Source organism: Saccopteryx leptura, chromosome 2, assembly GCF_036850995.1.
Source record: "Saccopteryx leptura isolate mSacLep1 chromosome 2, mSacLep1_pri_phased_curated, whole genome shotgun sequence".
NCBI lineage: Eukaryota > Metazoa > Chordata > Mammalia > Chiroptera > Emballonuridae > Saccopteryx > Saccopteryx leptura.
This window is the reverse complement of record NC_089504.1, coordinates 243,676,051-243,692,169: the sequence shown is the minus strand read 5'-3', so window position 1 is coordinate 243,692,169 and position 16,119 is coordinate 243,676,051. Positions and strand designations below refer to the sequence as shown.

The 16,119-nt window shown below is 41.2% G+C and overlaps 1 protein-coding gene across 8 annotated transcripts in view; it reads right to left on the bottom strand.

The window, feature by feature from the left end:
- The window catches only part of TMEM116 (transmembrane protein 116), a 129,681-nt gene that overhangs the window by 90,763 nt on the left and 22,799 nt on the right, over nucleotides 1-16,119 (bottom strand). For 7 of the 8 annotated variants that reach the window (XM_066370923.1, XM_066370918.1, XM_066370917.1 and 4 more), the window contains exons 5-6: nucleotides 4,900-5,031; nucleotides 2,044-2,148 (exon numbers count right to left, since the gene is read on the bottom strand). In XM_066370923.1, the coding sequence (XP_066227020.1) occupies nucleotides 2,044-2,148; nucleotides 4,900-5,031 (237 nt within the window). The remainder of the gene's footprint in view (nucleotides 1-2,043; nucleotides 2,149-4,899; nucleotides 5,032-16,119) is intronic. The other variant, XM_066370920.1, reaches the window with a different exon arrangement.

Sequence of the window (16,119 nt, the reverse complement as noted above, 5' to 3'; positions counted from 1 at the left end):
TTATTGACTGATTTCAGAGAGGGAAGGAGAGAGAGAGAGAGAGAGAGAGAGAGAGAGACAGAAACATCAATCTATTTCTATATGTGCCATGACCAGGGACTGAAACTGCAACTTTTGTGTATCAGGACAATGCTCTAACCAACTAAACCATTTAGCCCGGGCCAATTCTTCTCTTAAGAGGAAAAAATATCTTCTTAAGTCAGTCAGTCAGATTAGGATTTAAAAGAATCATAGCATTTTAGATCTGGAAGGGGCATTAAGATCTCATAGACCAACACATCATTTTATAATAGAAAACTGAGGCCCAAGAAAGGGAGATGATGTGCCCAAGGTCATATAGAAGATCAGTGACAGAACTGGGTCTAGAAAACAGATCTCCTGATTCAACTTCAACTACTCTTTTCAAGATGCGATGGCCTGACCAGGCGGTGGTGCAGTGGATAGAGCGCCGGACTGGGATGCTGAGGACCCAGGTTTGAGACCCCCAGGTCGCCAGTTTGAGCACGGGCTCATCTGGTTTGAACAAAGCTCACCAGCTTGGACCCAAGGTTGTTGGCTCGAGCAAGGGGTTACTCGGTCTGCTGAAGGCCCACGGTCAAGGCACATATGAGAAAGCAATCAATGAACAACTAAGGTGTCACAACGAAAAACTGATGATTGATGTTCTCATCTCTCTCCGTTCCCGTTCCCATCTGTCTGTACCTATCTCTCTCTCTCTCTGACTCTCTGTCTCTGTAAAAAAAAAAAAAAAAAAAAAAAAAAAAAGATGCGATAGTACCATTTACTCACTCAAGAAATATTTGTTAAAGTTCATCCTGTGCATGACAGTGTACCACTTTTGTATGTCTCAGAACTAATGATGACTGTACAGTCTGATAAGCTTATGTTTTTATTTAATTTATTGGGGTGACTTTGGTTAGTAAAATTATGTAGGCTTCAGGGCTACAATTCTTTTTTTTTTTTTTTTGTATTTTTCTGAAGCTGGAAACGGGAAGAGACAGTCAGACAGACTCCCGACTCCCGCATGCACCCGACCGGGATCCACCCAGCATGCCCACCAGGGGCGACGCTCTGCCCTCTCCCCCCCCCCCCCCCCGGGCCGTCGCTCTGCCGCGACCAGAGCCACTCTAGCGCCTGGGGCAGAGGCCAAGGAGCCATCCCCAGCGCCTGGGCCATCTTTGCTCCAATGGAGCCTTGGCTGTGGGAGGGGAAGAGAGAGACAGAGAGGAAGGGGGGGGGGTGGAGAAGCAGATGGGCGCTTCTCCTATGTGCCCCGGCCGGGAATCGAACCCGGGTCCCCCGCACGCCAGGGCAACGCTCTACCGCTGAGCCAACCGGCTGGGGCCCAGGGCTACAATTCTATAATACATCATCTGTATACTGTATTATATGGTCACCACCCCAAGTCAGGTCTTCCTCCATCACCATTTACTCTCCCTTAACCCTTTACTATTTTCCCCCTTCCCACATCTCCCTTTTCCTCTGATAATCACTGTACTGTTGTCTATGAGGGTTTTTTTAATTCCTTCACCTTTGATAAGTTTACTTTAAAAATCATTAAACTGTATACTTAAAATAGGTGAATTATGTAATATGTAAAATATGTATACACACTCAAAAAGAGTCCAGATATTCTTACTTAGTACTCTCCTCTCTTACATATTCTCCTATAATGCTAGGCAGTAGCCCAAACTTCTTGTGAACCAAAGAAGGAAACTGCTCCCTGGGTTAATCTTGTTTTCTGATTACCACACATTAATTCCTCTGCCCTTCTGCAAATCAGTATCTATTACTTATCCATACTGAAGAAATACAGAAGAGCATAACAAACATTCTCTCTTTCCAGTATCTATAATCAAATCCTTGATCTTTTGGTGGCATGAGAGAAGAGAACAGTATAGAAACTCAGTGAGAACATGGTTTTTCTTTTAGTAACCTCCATGAATTCACCTAGTCAGTGCTAAGTGCTTATACCATTTATCAAGAACATATGGGTTTGTTTTAGTATACTGCTATTAACCATTAGCTCTGAATAAAACTTACCAGGGAAAAGGTGCTCTGTCCACTCTGCGTATGTTTCATCCTTAGCTCTTTGTACAGATACCAGATGTAATTGACCGTGTAGAGAAATGAGGAAATGTAGAATATCTAGGTGAAAATCAAAACAAGCCATCATAACTGCCCCACTTTGATTTCCTTCAATTTATTACACAAGATATAACATAGAATTGTACACCTGAAATTTATATAATTTTATTAAACCACTCAAATAAATACATAAGGAAATAAAACTAAGAGGGAAGTTGTTTTAAAAAATAATAGAAAAGACAATGGATGTCAGTAAATTATAAAAATATGAAGTGTAGTCTCAGTTTTAGAAAGCAGATTAGTGGCAAGAATTTGGTGAATTGCACAATAGTTCATGTAAAAAGATCCTGACTAGGCTCACTAAGTAAGATGCCAGGTCTCCATTTTTTCAGTAGGTAACCATGATGTCATGTATTATCTAGATGTGCACTGCCAGGACAGTAGTTACTAGATAAATGTGACTATTCAAATTTAAATACAATTTAAAGTGCAGTTCCTCGGTTACACTAGTCATATTTCAAGTACTCAATACCTATATGTGATTACTGGTTAACAAAATTTCACTTAACCAAAAGTTTCAACCTCTCCTTATTATATCTCTTAGGAGCAATATGTATGTATGTATGTATGTATGTATGTATGTATGTATGTATGTATGTATGTATGTATGTATGTATGTATGTATGTATGTATGTATGTATGTATGTATGTATGTATGTATGTATTTTGTAAACTTCTGAAGCTGGAAGTGGGGAGAGACAGCCAGACAGACTCCCGCATGCTCCCGACCAGGATCCACCCGGCACGCCCACCAGGGGCGACGCCCTGCCCACCAGGGGGCGATGCTCTGCCCCTCCGGGGCGTCGTCCTGCCGCGACCAGAGCCACTCCAGCGCCCAGGCAGAGGCCAAGGAGCCATCCCCAGCGCCCGGGCCATCCCCGCTCCAATGGAGCCCCGGCTGTGGGAGGGGAAGAGAGAGACAGAGAGGAAGGAAGGGGGGGGGGTGGAGAAGCAAATGGGCGCCTCCCCCACGTGCCCTGGCCGGGAATCAAACCCGCCCCCCCACCACCACCCACGCCAGGCCGACGCTCCACCGCCGAGCCAACCGGTCAGGGCCAGGAGCAAAATGTATTTAGCTGAAGTTCCTTTCTTTTATTTTTCCTGAGTAACTTGAGCTGTAAAATTGTCCAAAGTCAGACAGCATAAGGAGAGAGGTCAAGTCAGCTCTCAAGATCAGTGGTGATGAGAATTTTCTCTATCTGTGCTATCCAATTTGTTAACCAATAATCACATTTATCATCTTAACTACTTTGTATTCTTTTCAGAAACTCAAGACTCACCAACTCTATTGTAAAGAAGAACTGTAACAGGAAAGATAAACAAGAACCTTCTACTCTAAATTTGAACTATGTTTTATAATTTAATAGCCAAGAGCAAATAAAGAGGCTGACCAGGACAGTGTCTGGAACTGTCATTTTCCCCTTACCTTGTTTCTCCATAGTAGTTATCTCTGATAAAGAGATATATTAACGTAATACCCCTAGATCCTTTTGGAAAAAGCAATAAATTTGTTTCTGATCCCAAGATTGATGTGGGAGACAATCATATACAAGCAAGTCAATTCTTTCCACGCAGAGCTAGTCATCTAATAAAATTTAAAATCTCAGCATCTTAGACTATGGATCAGATTCCATCTTTCAGCACCAGATGCTGTACTCTAGACAAAGCCTTCTGATCCGAATGTTTTTCTGTCACTGTAACATCTGTTTACTGATTGGCTGAGTTCACAAGGAAAACGTCACATCTCAACTTATTAATCAAACACCTAAATTATATCTGACAGCTTGGTTCTCAAACTCACATTGCTTCCAGGTAAGTGCCAGAACAAGACTAGCTCTTGGTAATTGACTGATTTCTTTTGTTTCAGTTCAGTGAAGTGGCACATGGGTGCCCCAGCTGTACTGAGCCAGTTCTCCCTGCCCCAAACCAGCTCTAGGTTGCCTATAAAACTCTTTTTATCTAAATCAGATAGAAACTCAGTAACTGCAGGCACATTATAAAGTTATAATATAATAGGTGAATAAGTCTGGTTCTAATTTGTATCTCACACCCACCCCAGTAGGAGAAGAAAAGCTCAAAAGAAAAAAATATTCATGTATCCTGAAGCTTTAGTATCCTAAACCTGGAAAGGACTTTGAAAGACCATTTAGTGGAATAATTTCCAAATGCTGGTTAAGAAATTAGTGCTAATCTCCCAAAACAGTCACTTGTCTAAGAAATACTGAGAAAAATACAGGCAATAAGTTTTCCATATAGCTAAATTTACTACTTTTAAAAAATCCTTTATTTTATTTTGCCTAGTTTTTTAGTATCAATTGCTATCCCTTTTATGAATTCAGCAGTTGTTTTTTAAGTGTTCTTAATTTAGTGGGACATAAAATTAGCAACACTGTGACAACTCACACTTTTTTTTTTAAAGTTTTACTCATTCATAAAATCCTAAAGTTTAGGAAGCGCTGACCCACTTACCTAGTGATCACCTGGCCTTCATGTAAAAATAGCAAGTCCACTTCACACAGATAAAAATTCTAGACACATTTGATAGGGCAACACCAAAGTGACCCTGATCATTTATTTCTGTCATAGCAATCCTTAAGGTTTTCACCCAAACTAAATTATTTTCTACTACTGCTTAAGCCCATTTTCTTTCACTCTGCTTCAACGGAAATGATTAATACTGCTAACTATGTTCTAACAATCTTGGCACCAGTTTTCAAAAAGATTTTTTCAAAAAGAGTCTTTCTGCCTGACCTGTGGTGGTGCAGTGGATAAAGCGTTGACCTGGGACGCTGAGGTTGCAGGTTTGAAACCCCGGGCTTGGCCGGTCAAGGCACATAAAAGAAGCAACGATTTGATGATCCCCCGCTTCTCTCTCTCCTCTCTCTAAAATCAATAAATAAAATCTTTTATTATTATTATTTTTTTAAAAATCTTTCTGCTCAAAGAATGAAACTAGAAATCTAGATTCAGAAACTTGGACATCTTGTTTGATTAAGTCAGGTGACTGGTTCTCTCTCTTTACAGTGACACTTGGAAGTCTAGGACCTCTTCACCTGCCTGTGCAAACAGAGTGCCCTGCCTTCTCTGACTCCCAGCTTTTTCTCAAGAACCTTCTAGAAGAGAATTTTGAAAAGTAGAGACATTTCATCTGAACCGACCAAATTATGAAAGTCAGAGGCAAAAAAGGGAAGCAAACTTTTTCTTTTCACTTATATACTCCTCTTTACTTTTATTTTATTGAGAACATATATTAGTTTTATAATTTACATATCAAAATTTTTGATATACCAAAATGAAAATGTTCCATTTTAAAGGAAGTATGTATTTCTACCTTGGTCTCCAGTTATCTAAAGAGTATTATTAAACTAGGTACCAGGAAGCTCCAGTAGAATGGAGCTAGAGAGAAAAAGAGTCAAGTTTGGGTTTTTGTGACATGAGAAACATATATTTGGTCTCTGCCCCTCGTTGCTCACACAGAGCTCCTTAAACCCTTGGAATTTCCTAAGTGACGGGGGTGACAGGGCACCATCTAACACAGACCTCCTAAGTCCCCCAGAGCTTCCTGGATGATTTTTGTTCTAATGAGGTGATTCTTGGTGGGCTTCTGGATAGCTTCAGAATGTGGGCTAGTCACTGAAATATCAAGCCATGATTAGATGCTTGAAACTCTCAGACCTATCCTAAGGGAGGAAAGGGGGCTGGAGATTGAGTTAATAACTGATCATGCCTACATGATGCAAACTCCATAAACATCTCTGAACTATGGGTTTCAGAGAGCTTCTGGGTTGTAAACACATTTACATGCCAAAAGGAAGGCACACTCAAAATCCATGGGGACAGGCCCTAGCCGGTTGGCTCAGTGGTAGAGCGTCGGCCTGGCGTGCAGGAGTCCCGGTTTCGATTCCCAGCCAGAGCACACAGGAGAAGCGCCCATCTGCTTCTCCACCCCTCCCCCTCTCCTTCCTCTCTGTCTCTCTCTTCCCCTCCCAAGCCAAGGCTCTATTGGAGCAAAGTTGACCCGGGCGCTGAGGGTGGCTCTCTGGCCTCTGTCTCAGGCACTAGAATGGCTCTGGATGCAACAGAGCAACGCCCCAGATGGGCAGAGCATCGCCCCCTGGTGGGCATGCCAGGTGGATCCTGGTCGGGCTCATGCGGGAGTCTGTCTGAATGCCTCCCCGTTTCCAACTTCAGAAAAAAAAAAAAAAAAAAAAAAATCCATGGGGACAGAGAAGCTCCTGCACTCAGGACCCTTTTGGACCTTGACCTATATATCTCTTCATCTGGCTGTTCATCTATAACCTTAATTATATTCTTTATAATAAGCTGGGAAATGTAAATAAATTTTTCCCTGAGTTCTGTGAGCCATTATAGCAAATAATTGAATCTTAGGAGGGGGTCCTGGGAACCCCTGATTGTACCAAGTCAGATAGAATTATGGGTAACCTGGAATCCACTACTTCCAACTAGCATCTGAAATACAGGACAATCTTGTGGACCTGAGCTCTTAACCTATGGGGTCTACGCTAACTCTCTAGTTTTTAGTGCCAGAATTGAACTGTAGGACACCAAGTTGGTTTCTGGAAAGTTGAGGAACTGTTTGGTGTGGGAACAACACATTTGGTGTCAGAAGTGTTATCAGTAGAGAAAGTTTTCCTTTAGCTTTTTAATGGAATAACAGAATAACCAACTATGACATCTAATTCCCAGCTCTTAAGTGGGAGAAAATGGGAAACATTCCTAAATAATTCTTACTAAATAAATTGGGATTAAAGTGAAGGTTAGGCCCTAAAGATTTGTTTGACACATTCTCATCCTAATTTGCCTAAGAAGAAATTTAGTTATATTACCAGACTTAAAGTGATCTTCAGGGGCATAAAAACTAACTCTAGGAAACTTGGATTCTGTAAAACTGGTGTCTATGTGTGCTGTCAAGGTAAAAGAGGTCAGTAGTAATGGGTTATCAGAAGATCAATACAGGTTATATAAGAACATGGCTCTATTTACCTAGGGCTGGTGAAAACTATATTTAAACCAGACTTAGAAAATTTCAGGCTTTGCTACTATTCAGTTTTAAAAAGAATTCAGAGACAAGAAGGGTCTTGCTGGGTGTTTAGTACCTTAACTCTTTTTATTTTGAATTTTTCCATTGATTTGAGAGAGAGAGTCAGAGAGGAGAGGGAAAGGGGGGAAGAGAGAAAGAGAGGGAGTGGAAAGGGGAGAGAGAGAGAGGGAGAAGGAGAGAGAGAGAGAGTGAGAGAGAGAGAGAGAGAGAGAGAGCCATCAACTTGTTCTACTTAGTTGTGCAGTCATTGGTTGCTTCTCATATGTACCCTGACTGGTTATACAACTTGTGACTTCGGCGTGCTGGGACAATGCTCTATCCACTGACCCACCCGGCCAGGGCCAATACCTTAACTCTTTTTTTTTTTAATTCTTTTTTTTTTTTTTAATTTTAGAGAAGAGGGGGGAGATAGGGAGAGAGATAGAGAGAGAGAGAAGTGGGAGGAGCAGGAAGCGTCAACTCCCATATGTGCCTTGACCAGGCAAGCCAGGGTTTTGAACCAGCAACTTCAGTGTTTCCAGGTTGACGCTTTATCCACTGCGCCACCACAGGTCAGGCAATACCTTAACTCTTAAAAGAGGCATTGAACTATATATAAAATACAGCTGTGGCTTGGCATTGACCAAAATCTCATAATCTCTGGTTCAGGGCACTTTTTCTTCTGATGGCTTATACAGTTGGAGCATACTTTCTCTTTTCATAGTTTATCTTGGGCCTGTGAGCTTCTGGTAAATGACTGACTTCTTCTCTTCCAGTTCAGTGAAATGGTATGGAGGTGCTGCAGCTGTACTGAAACAGTTCTCTTCCCTGAACACGCTAGGTTTCTTATTCCTAGCCCAAACATTGAGCATGTCTTGGCCATTTCCAAACCAATTTTGGGAGGAGGCTCTAATGCCTTGACAGATCAGCATAGTCAACCTAACTTGTCAAACTAAAGTTTCTGTCTTATCAAACATCTCTCTCTATAAGAAACTATCCAAAACGAGTATCAGAAAACTATCCAAATTGTGTAATAAGTTGAATCTCCTTCCAGGACTAGGAAGAAGCAATCACTCTTGGTATAGAATTTAATTGAATGGTCTTGCTTTCCTTTCTCAAAAAGAGAAATCTATAAAAACATCACATTCATATATAAACTTTAATTTTATAAAACATGTAACCACACATCCTATTTAATATTCAAAAATTCTATGAAGTAGATTAGAGCATCCTTAAAGATTTTCACTTTGCAGGAAAAAAATAAAGATTAAATTAATTCATCAGTCATATAGATTCTTTTTTTCTCTGTTTTCATTTTCTTTATTTTTTATTTTTTAGTGAGAGAGAGAGGGACAGACAGGAAGGGAGAGAGATGAGACGCATCAACTCGCAGTTGTGGTACTTTAGTTGTTCATTAATTGCTTTCTTATATGTGCCTTGACCAGGGGTCTCCAGCTGAGCCAATGACCCCTTGCTCAAGACAGTGACCTTGGGCTTCAAGCCAGCGACCTCTGGGCTCAAGCTGGTGAGCCCATGCATGGATAAGCCCATGCTCAAGCAGGCAACCTTGGGGTTTGGAACCTGGGTCCTCAGTGTCCCTGGCCGACCCTCTATTCACTATGCCACCACCAGGTCAGGCTTATTTTTTATTTTTTGAAATAGAGAGATGAGAAGCATCAATTTGTAGTTGTGTTACTTAGTTGCACATTGAGCTTCTCATACATGCCTTGACCGAAGCCCTGCTAGTGTCCCCTTGCTCAGGCCAGTGCCCTTGGACTTTTCATGCCAGTGACCAGTGGGCTCAAGCTTGTGAGCTCTAGGATCATGTGGACAATCCCTCATGCAAGCCAGCGACCCCACACTGATGAGCCTGCACTCAGAGCTAGCAACCTGGGGGTTTCGAAATGACAACCTCAGCATTCCAGGTCAATGCCTTATCCACTGTGCCACCACTGGTCAGGCATCAGTTTTATAGATTATTAACAAAAATACTAAGAATCCAGGTCTCCTAACTCTAAGTGTATTTCATTCTCTATTATTATTACTCCTTTACAGTTGAATAAATACACCAGTTGAACTATTTCATCTGAACTATAGGCCTCAATTTAAAGAAAAGATTCAAATTAAGTTGATTTTTTTCCCCTCTAAGATGGCATAATTTATCAAGAAGAAATACAATGGGGAATATTGAAACTTTTACCTTAACCTGGAAGCATCTAGATATTTATTTTCTATTCTAAAGAATAATTTAGAGCCTGACCAGTTGGTGGTGCAGTGGATAGAGTGTCGGACTGGGATGTGGAAGACCCAAGTTCAAAACCCCGAGGTCACCAGCTTTAGCACGGGCTCATCTGGTTTGAGCAAGGCTCACTAGCTTGAGCCCAAGGTCGCTGGCTTGAGCAAGGGGTCACTCGGTCTGCTGTAGCCCCCCAGTCAAGGTACATATGAGAAAACAATCAATGAATAACTAAGGTGCCGCAACAAAGAATTGATGCTTCTCATCTCTCTCCATTCCTGTCTGTCTGTCCCTATCTGTCCCTCTCTGTCTCTCTTTGTCTCTCTCTGTCTCTGTCACACAAAAAAATAATAATTTAGATATTTCTTAAGAATTATTTAAACAATATATTTTCCTGAAACCTCCAAATTAACCCTGAATAGTCAAAGGCAGAAGTTTCATAAGCATATTTTCAGTCCCTGAGTTTTAATTATGAAATATGTACTAAACAACTATGATTAAAACACTTGATATCACAATAATGACATAAAGATACCTGGCATAATGGTCATCACATGGTTGACTAAAAAAATATACACAACTTTACAAAATTAAACTGGGGCTTCCACTTTTGGCCATGGTACAATGAAAAGGACTGGATTTACCTTCTTGGCAAACAAACAGAAATAGACAAAACATTTGAAATAATGGTTTTCAAGATACTAGACATCAGACAACAAAAGATAGTGATCTGTGAAACATGAGAAACACGAGGTAAGCCATATTACTCCCTCAGTTTACTTATTAGAGAGAGTTTCCATGCTGCAATATAGGAAGGGGAAACTGAGGCAAAGCTTGGAATACTCTGACTTGAGGAGACAGAACTAAGAATCCAGAAAGACCAAGGTAGCTAGAGTTCACAAAACAAAATGCCAGAGAGGAAAGAGCTGCTCAGAGAAGCCTCAATATTTACAGAGGGTCCTCTGAGTATTCAGCCAAGTACTGGTTGGTACACTAAGGAAATTACCCAAAGCTGAGAAAAGAACCATCTAAAAGGGTTAGAGAGAACAATATCCAGAGGTCACATAGGGCCAAGAATAGTGCCTCCTTCCACCAGCAAGATTTGAAAAACTGGTAATTCAACGGAGGTAGGGCTGGGGGTGGGCAAAATTGAAGGGGGTCAAGAAGTACAAACTTCCAGCTATAAAATAAATATGTCATGGGAATGTAATGTACAGCATAGTGACTATAGTTATAAATACTGTACTGTAAATATAAAAGTTTCTGAGAATTAAATCTTAAAAGTTCTCATCATAAGAAAAGATTTTTGCCTGACCAGGTGGTGGCGCAGTAGATAGAGCGTCGGACTGGGATGCGGAAGGACCCAGGTTCGAGACCCCAAGGTCGCCAGCTTGAGCGCGGGCTCATCTGGCTTGAGCAAAGAGCTCACCAGCTTAGACCCAAGGTCGCTGGCTCCAGCAAGGGGTTACTCAGTCTGCTGAAGGCCCACGGTCAAGGCACATGTGAGAAAGCAATCAATGAACAACTAAGAAGTCGCAACGAGAAACTGATGATTGATGCTTCTCATCTCTCTCTGTTCCTATCTGTCTGTCCCTGTCTATCTCTGCCTCTGTGAAAAAAAAAAAAAAAAAAAGATTTTTGTAGCTATGTATGATGATGGATATACCTCAACAAAAAACTTTTTAAAAGACAGAGGCTGTCACAGTAGATAAAAAACAAGACCCAACTATATGTTATCTACAAAAAATCCACTTTAAATATAAAATCATAGTATATTAAAAATAAAGGGAAGGAGAAAGACATACCATACTAACAATGATATAGTTAACTAAACTTTGAAAAAGGAAGAAAGGCAATTCAGTGAAGAAAGGAGAGTCTTTTCAACAAATGGTACTGAAACTAATGGACATGCATATGTAAAAATATGAAGACAAAGACCTATACATTTCACAAAAAATAACTCAAAAGGAGTCACAGACCCAAATGTAAAATACAAAACTACATAACAGGAGAAAATCCATGAGACCTTGGGTTTGGTGATCAGTTTTCAGATTAACAGTAAAAGCATGATCTATTAAAGAAAAAGTTGGTAAGTTGGAGTTCATTAGAAAACAAGTATTCAAAGAAATATATGGGCCCTGGCCGGTTGGCTCAGCGGTAGAGTGTCGGCCTGGCGTGCGGGGGACCCGGGTTCGCTTCCCGGCCAGGGCACATAGGAGAAGCGCCCATCTGCTTCTCCACCCCCCCCCTTCCTCTCTGTCTCTCTCTTCCCCTCCTGCAGCCAAGGCTCCATTGGAGCAAAGATGGCCCGGGCGCTGGGGATGGCTCCTTGGCCTCTGCCCCAGGCGCTAGAGTGGCTCTGGTCGTGGCAGAGCGATGCCCAGGATGGGCAGAGCATCGCCCCCTGGTGGGCAGAGCGTTGCCCCTGGTGGGCGTGCCGGGTGGATCCCGGTCGGGCACATGCGGGAGTCTGTCTGACTGTCTCTCCCCGTTTCCAGCTTCAGGAAAAAAAAAAAAAAAAAAAAGAAATATATGTTCAAAAATGTTCATAGCAGCACTAGCCAAAGGTGAAAACAATCATATGTCCATCAACAGATGAATGGCTAAACAGATTGTGGTATATACATACAATAAAATATTATTCAGCCATTAAAAGAAATGAAGTAGTGATTCATGCTATCACATGGATAAAACTTGAAAACATGCAAGTAAAGGAAGCCAGACACAAAAGGTCACATACTGTATGCTTTCATTTAAATGAAATACCTAAAAGAGGTCAGAATGCAGCCTGGTGATTTCCAGGGGCTGGGTGGGGGTAGATGAGGGAGTAAGTGCTGAGTGGGTGTAGAATTTCCTTTGGGGGTTATAAAAACTTTGGGGGACCACACAGAGCTAAGGTTTGCACAACACTATAAATGTACTAAATGCCACTGAACTGTTCACTTGAAAATGTCTAATTACATGTTATGTGAATTTCACTTCATTGAAAAATTTTAAAAGATCTGTTCTGCAAAAAATAGTGTTAGAAGAATGAAAAGATAAGCCATTGACTGTGAGAAAACATTTCTGAAAACATGTATGATTTACAAATTGTATATACAATACTAGAAAGCCCGGCGGTCATACGAAATGACTGCTGTTCTAGACATTATAAATTGTAATTAAAATGATTTGTGCAAAGATGTCTGCTAATTCAAACTGAATTACCCAGGGCAGGCAGCGAGGACGCCCCTTTGCTTAGTGCCCCACGGGGTTTTCCCCTTCTACTTGCTTAATTGCTTAAAGTAGAGTGCAATGAAGGAAACCACTGGCGGTACATTTCTTAGAGCTATCCATGTACTGTTTGCTATTTGGATGCTGATTAGTCAATAATTTATTCAAGAGTGGTGGATAATTCTCAATTAGTGGAACTACAATGTTTCCGTACTTGCAACATTGAGAAAATCCTTTCTTGCCACGGTCAAATCGATTAGTTTCTAACTTGAAGTTTAAGGACTGACAGTGTTCACATTTAATATTCATGTCACCAGAGGAATGCTCAAAAATTAAAGTTTCTCCGTTTGAAACTGTTTTAATCCTTTTTGTGTTTCGGTCAGCATTACTCTGTCGTTTTTTTGCATTTCTCTCCTGCCTTTGTTCAGGGACTCATTTTGTCGAGACAGGCTTTTTTGTCTTGCATCTGAGGCAAGCCTTGTTTCTCTATGCTCATCAGTCTCATTTTGCCGAGAAAGACGCATTTGCTCTGTGACTGAAGCAAGCCTTGTCTTTCTCTGCTCAGTGGTTTCTTTTTGTCGAGAAAGCCGTTTTTGTGCAGCTTTAGCTCCTTTTCTCTCCTCTTCAGTGCTGTATTTTCTAGGAGGCATTCTTTTTTTTTTTTTTTTTTTTGTATTTTTCTGAAGCTGGAAACGGGGAGAGACAGTCAGACAGACTCCCGCACGTGCCCGACCGGGATCCACCCGGCACGCCCACCAGGGGCGACACTCTGCCTACCAGGGGGCGATGCTCTGCCCCTCTGGGGCGTCGCTCTGCTGCGACCAGAGCCACTCTAGCGCCTGGGGCAGAGGCCAAGGAGCCATCCCCAGCGCCCGGGCCATCTTTGCTCCAATGGAGCCTTGGCTGCGGGAGGGGAAGAGAGAGACAGAGAGGAAGGAGGGGTGGGGGTGGAGAAGCAGATGGGCGCTTCTCCTATGTGCCCTGGCCGGGAATCGAACCCGGGTCCCCCGCACGCCAGGCCGACGCTCTACCGCTGAGCCAACTGGCCAGGGCTAGGAGGCATTCTTAAAAGAAATTACGTTAAGACGTAATTTTTAGGTAAAACAGATGATTGCCAATGCAAACAAATGTTCACCTTCCCCCTGACACGCTCAATTTGCGGTCAGCCTTAAATTGTTTCAAAAGCAGATGATTGCCAATGCAAACAAATGTTCACCTTCCTCCTGACCCGCTCAATTTGCGTTCAGCCGTGGCAACTTCACCCCATTGGCTAGTACAGTTAAGCAAGCAACCAATAAGCTATCGGCGACAAACAGACACTTAAGCCGCATATAATAAAGATACAAATGACTCTTTTTTTCTGTTTCAAAGAAATGAGCAACCATGCATCTTAAATACATATTACTGAATAAAAGAGACCAATCTGAAAAGACTATATACTGTGTAATTCTAACTACATAATATTCTGAAAAAAAGTAAAACTATAGAAACAGTAAAAAGATTAGTGGTTATCAGAGGGAGAGGAAGAGGGAGGGGAAGAAGGATAAATAGGTAAAGAGAAATCTTTAGGACTGTAAAACTATTCTGGATGGTACCGTAAGGGTGGATATATGACATTATTTAATTATCAAAACCCACAGAACGCCTGACCAGGTGGTGGCACAGTGGATAGAGCGTCAGACTGGGATGCGGAAGACCCAGGTTTGAGACCCCAAGGTCCCTAGCTTGAGCGCGGGCTCATCTGGTTTGAACAAAGCTCACCAGCTTGGACTCAAGGTCACTGGCTCGAGCAAGGGGTTACTCGGTCTGCTGAAGGCCCATGGTCAAGGCAAATATGAGAAAGCAATCAATGAACAATTAAGGTGTCGCAATGCACAACAACAACAACAAAAAACTAATGATTGATGCTTCTCATCTCTCCGTTCCTGTCTGTCTGTCCCTGTCTATCCCTCACTCTGACTCTCTCTCTGTCTCTGTAAAAAAACAAAAAAAAAAACCCACAGAACTATACAAAAGACTGAATCTTAATGAAAACTACCTACTAGGTCAGAATAGAGAGCCTAGAAATAAACTGTCACATATACAGTCAAGTGATTCTAAATAACAGTGACAAGACCATTCAATGGGGATAAATGACAGTCTTTTCAACAAATGGTACTAAATATCCACAGATACATGAATGAAGTTGGACCCTTACCTTACCATACAAAAGTTAACTCAAAATGGGTCAAAAACCTAAACCTAAGAGATAAAACTTTAACATTCTTAGGGGAAAAAGCTGCATGACATTGGACTTGGCAATGATTTCTTGAATATAACACAAAAAGAAATAATATATAAATTGAACTACATCAAAATTAAGCATTGCTGTGCATTAAAGAACACAATCAACAGAGTGAAAAGGCAACCTATGAAAGAACAGGAAAAAATATTTGCAAATCACATATCAAATAATGAGTTAGTATTCAGAATATATAAAGAACTCCTATAAATAAACAACAAAAAAAATTTTTAAGTGAGAAAAGAACTTGAACAGACATTTCTCCAAAGAAGATATACAAATGGCCAATAAGAACAAGTAAAGATATTCAATATGACTAATCATTAGGAAAATTAAAAACACAATGATACCATTTTACAAATAGGATGGCTTTTATAAAAAACAAACAAACAGAAAACAACAAATGTTGGTGCAGATATGGAGAAATTAGAGCCCTTATGCAGTGAAACAAAATGGTGGTTCCTCAAGATATTAAACAGAATTATCTACTCCTAGACATGTACACACAAGAGAACTGAAACCAGGGACTCAAACAGACATTTGTATACCAGTGTTCATAGCAGTACTATTCACAATAGCCAAAAGATGGAAGTAATCCAAGTGTCCCTCAACGGATGAATGAATAAATAAAATGTGGTATGTTCATGCAGTGGAATATTATTTAGTCTTAAAAGGAATGAAATTCTGACGTGCTACAATATGGATGAACCTTGAAGATGTTAAACTAAGTGAAATAAGCTAGACACAAAAGAGCAACTACCGTATAATGTGGAGAGACTGTTCTAAGATAACCACTACCAGACCCACAAACTGGACCTGGACCACAAGGGATACCACTTACCACAATCTCCCCCTAGAGAATGTCTGACCATAATCAATGTTCATTCTGACATAAATCAGCACCTTTCTGCTGCCTCTCACTACATGCTGGTTTCTGGAACAGGCCATTGTCCTGACCTGATCAAGCATGTTTAAAGTAATTTTCCATACCTAGTATATTTTCATCCTAGTACCTGTGACTATTTACCCCTTTACTCTACATAGTTCTTTAGCACCTGCAAAGCAGTGTAGAGGACATCCATTTTGTCTCGGAGGCACTCAAGAAGTACCTCATATGTAAGTTTCCCTAAATAAGCTCTGTTAATGTCCAGACTAGAGTGGCCAGTCTCTTTCATCGATCTTTTCCTGCTTACAGAGATG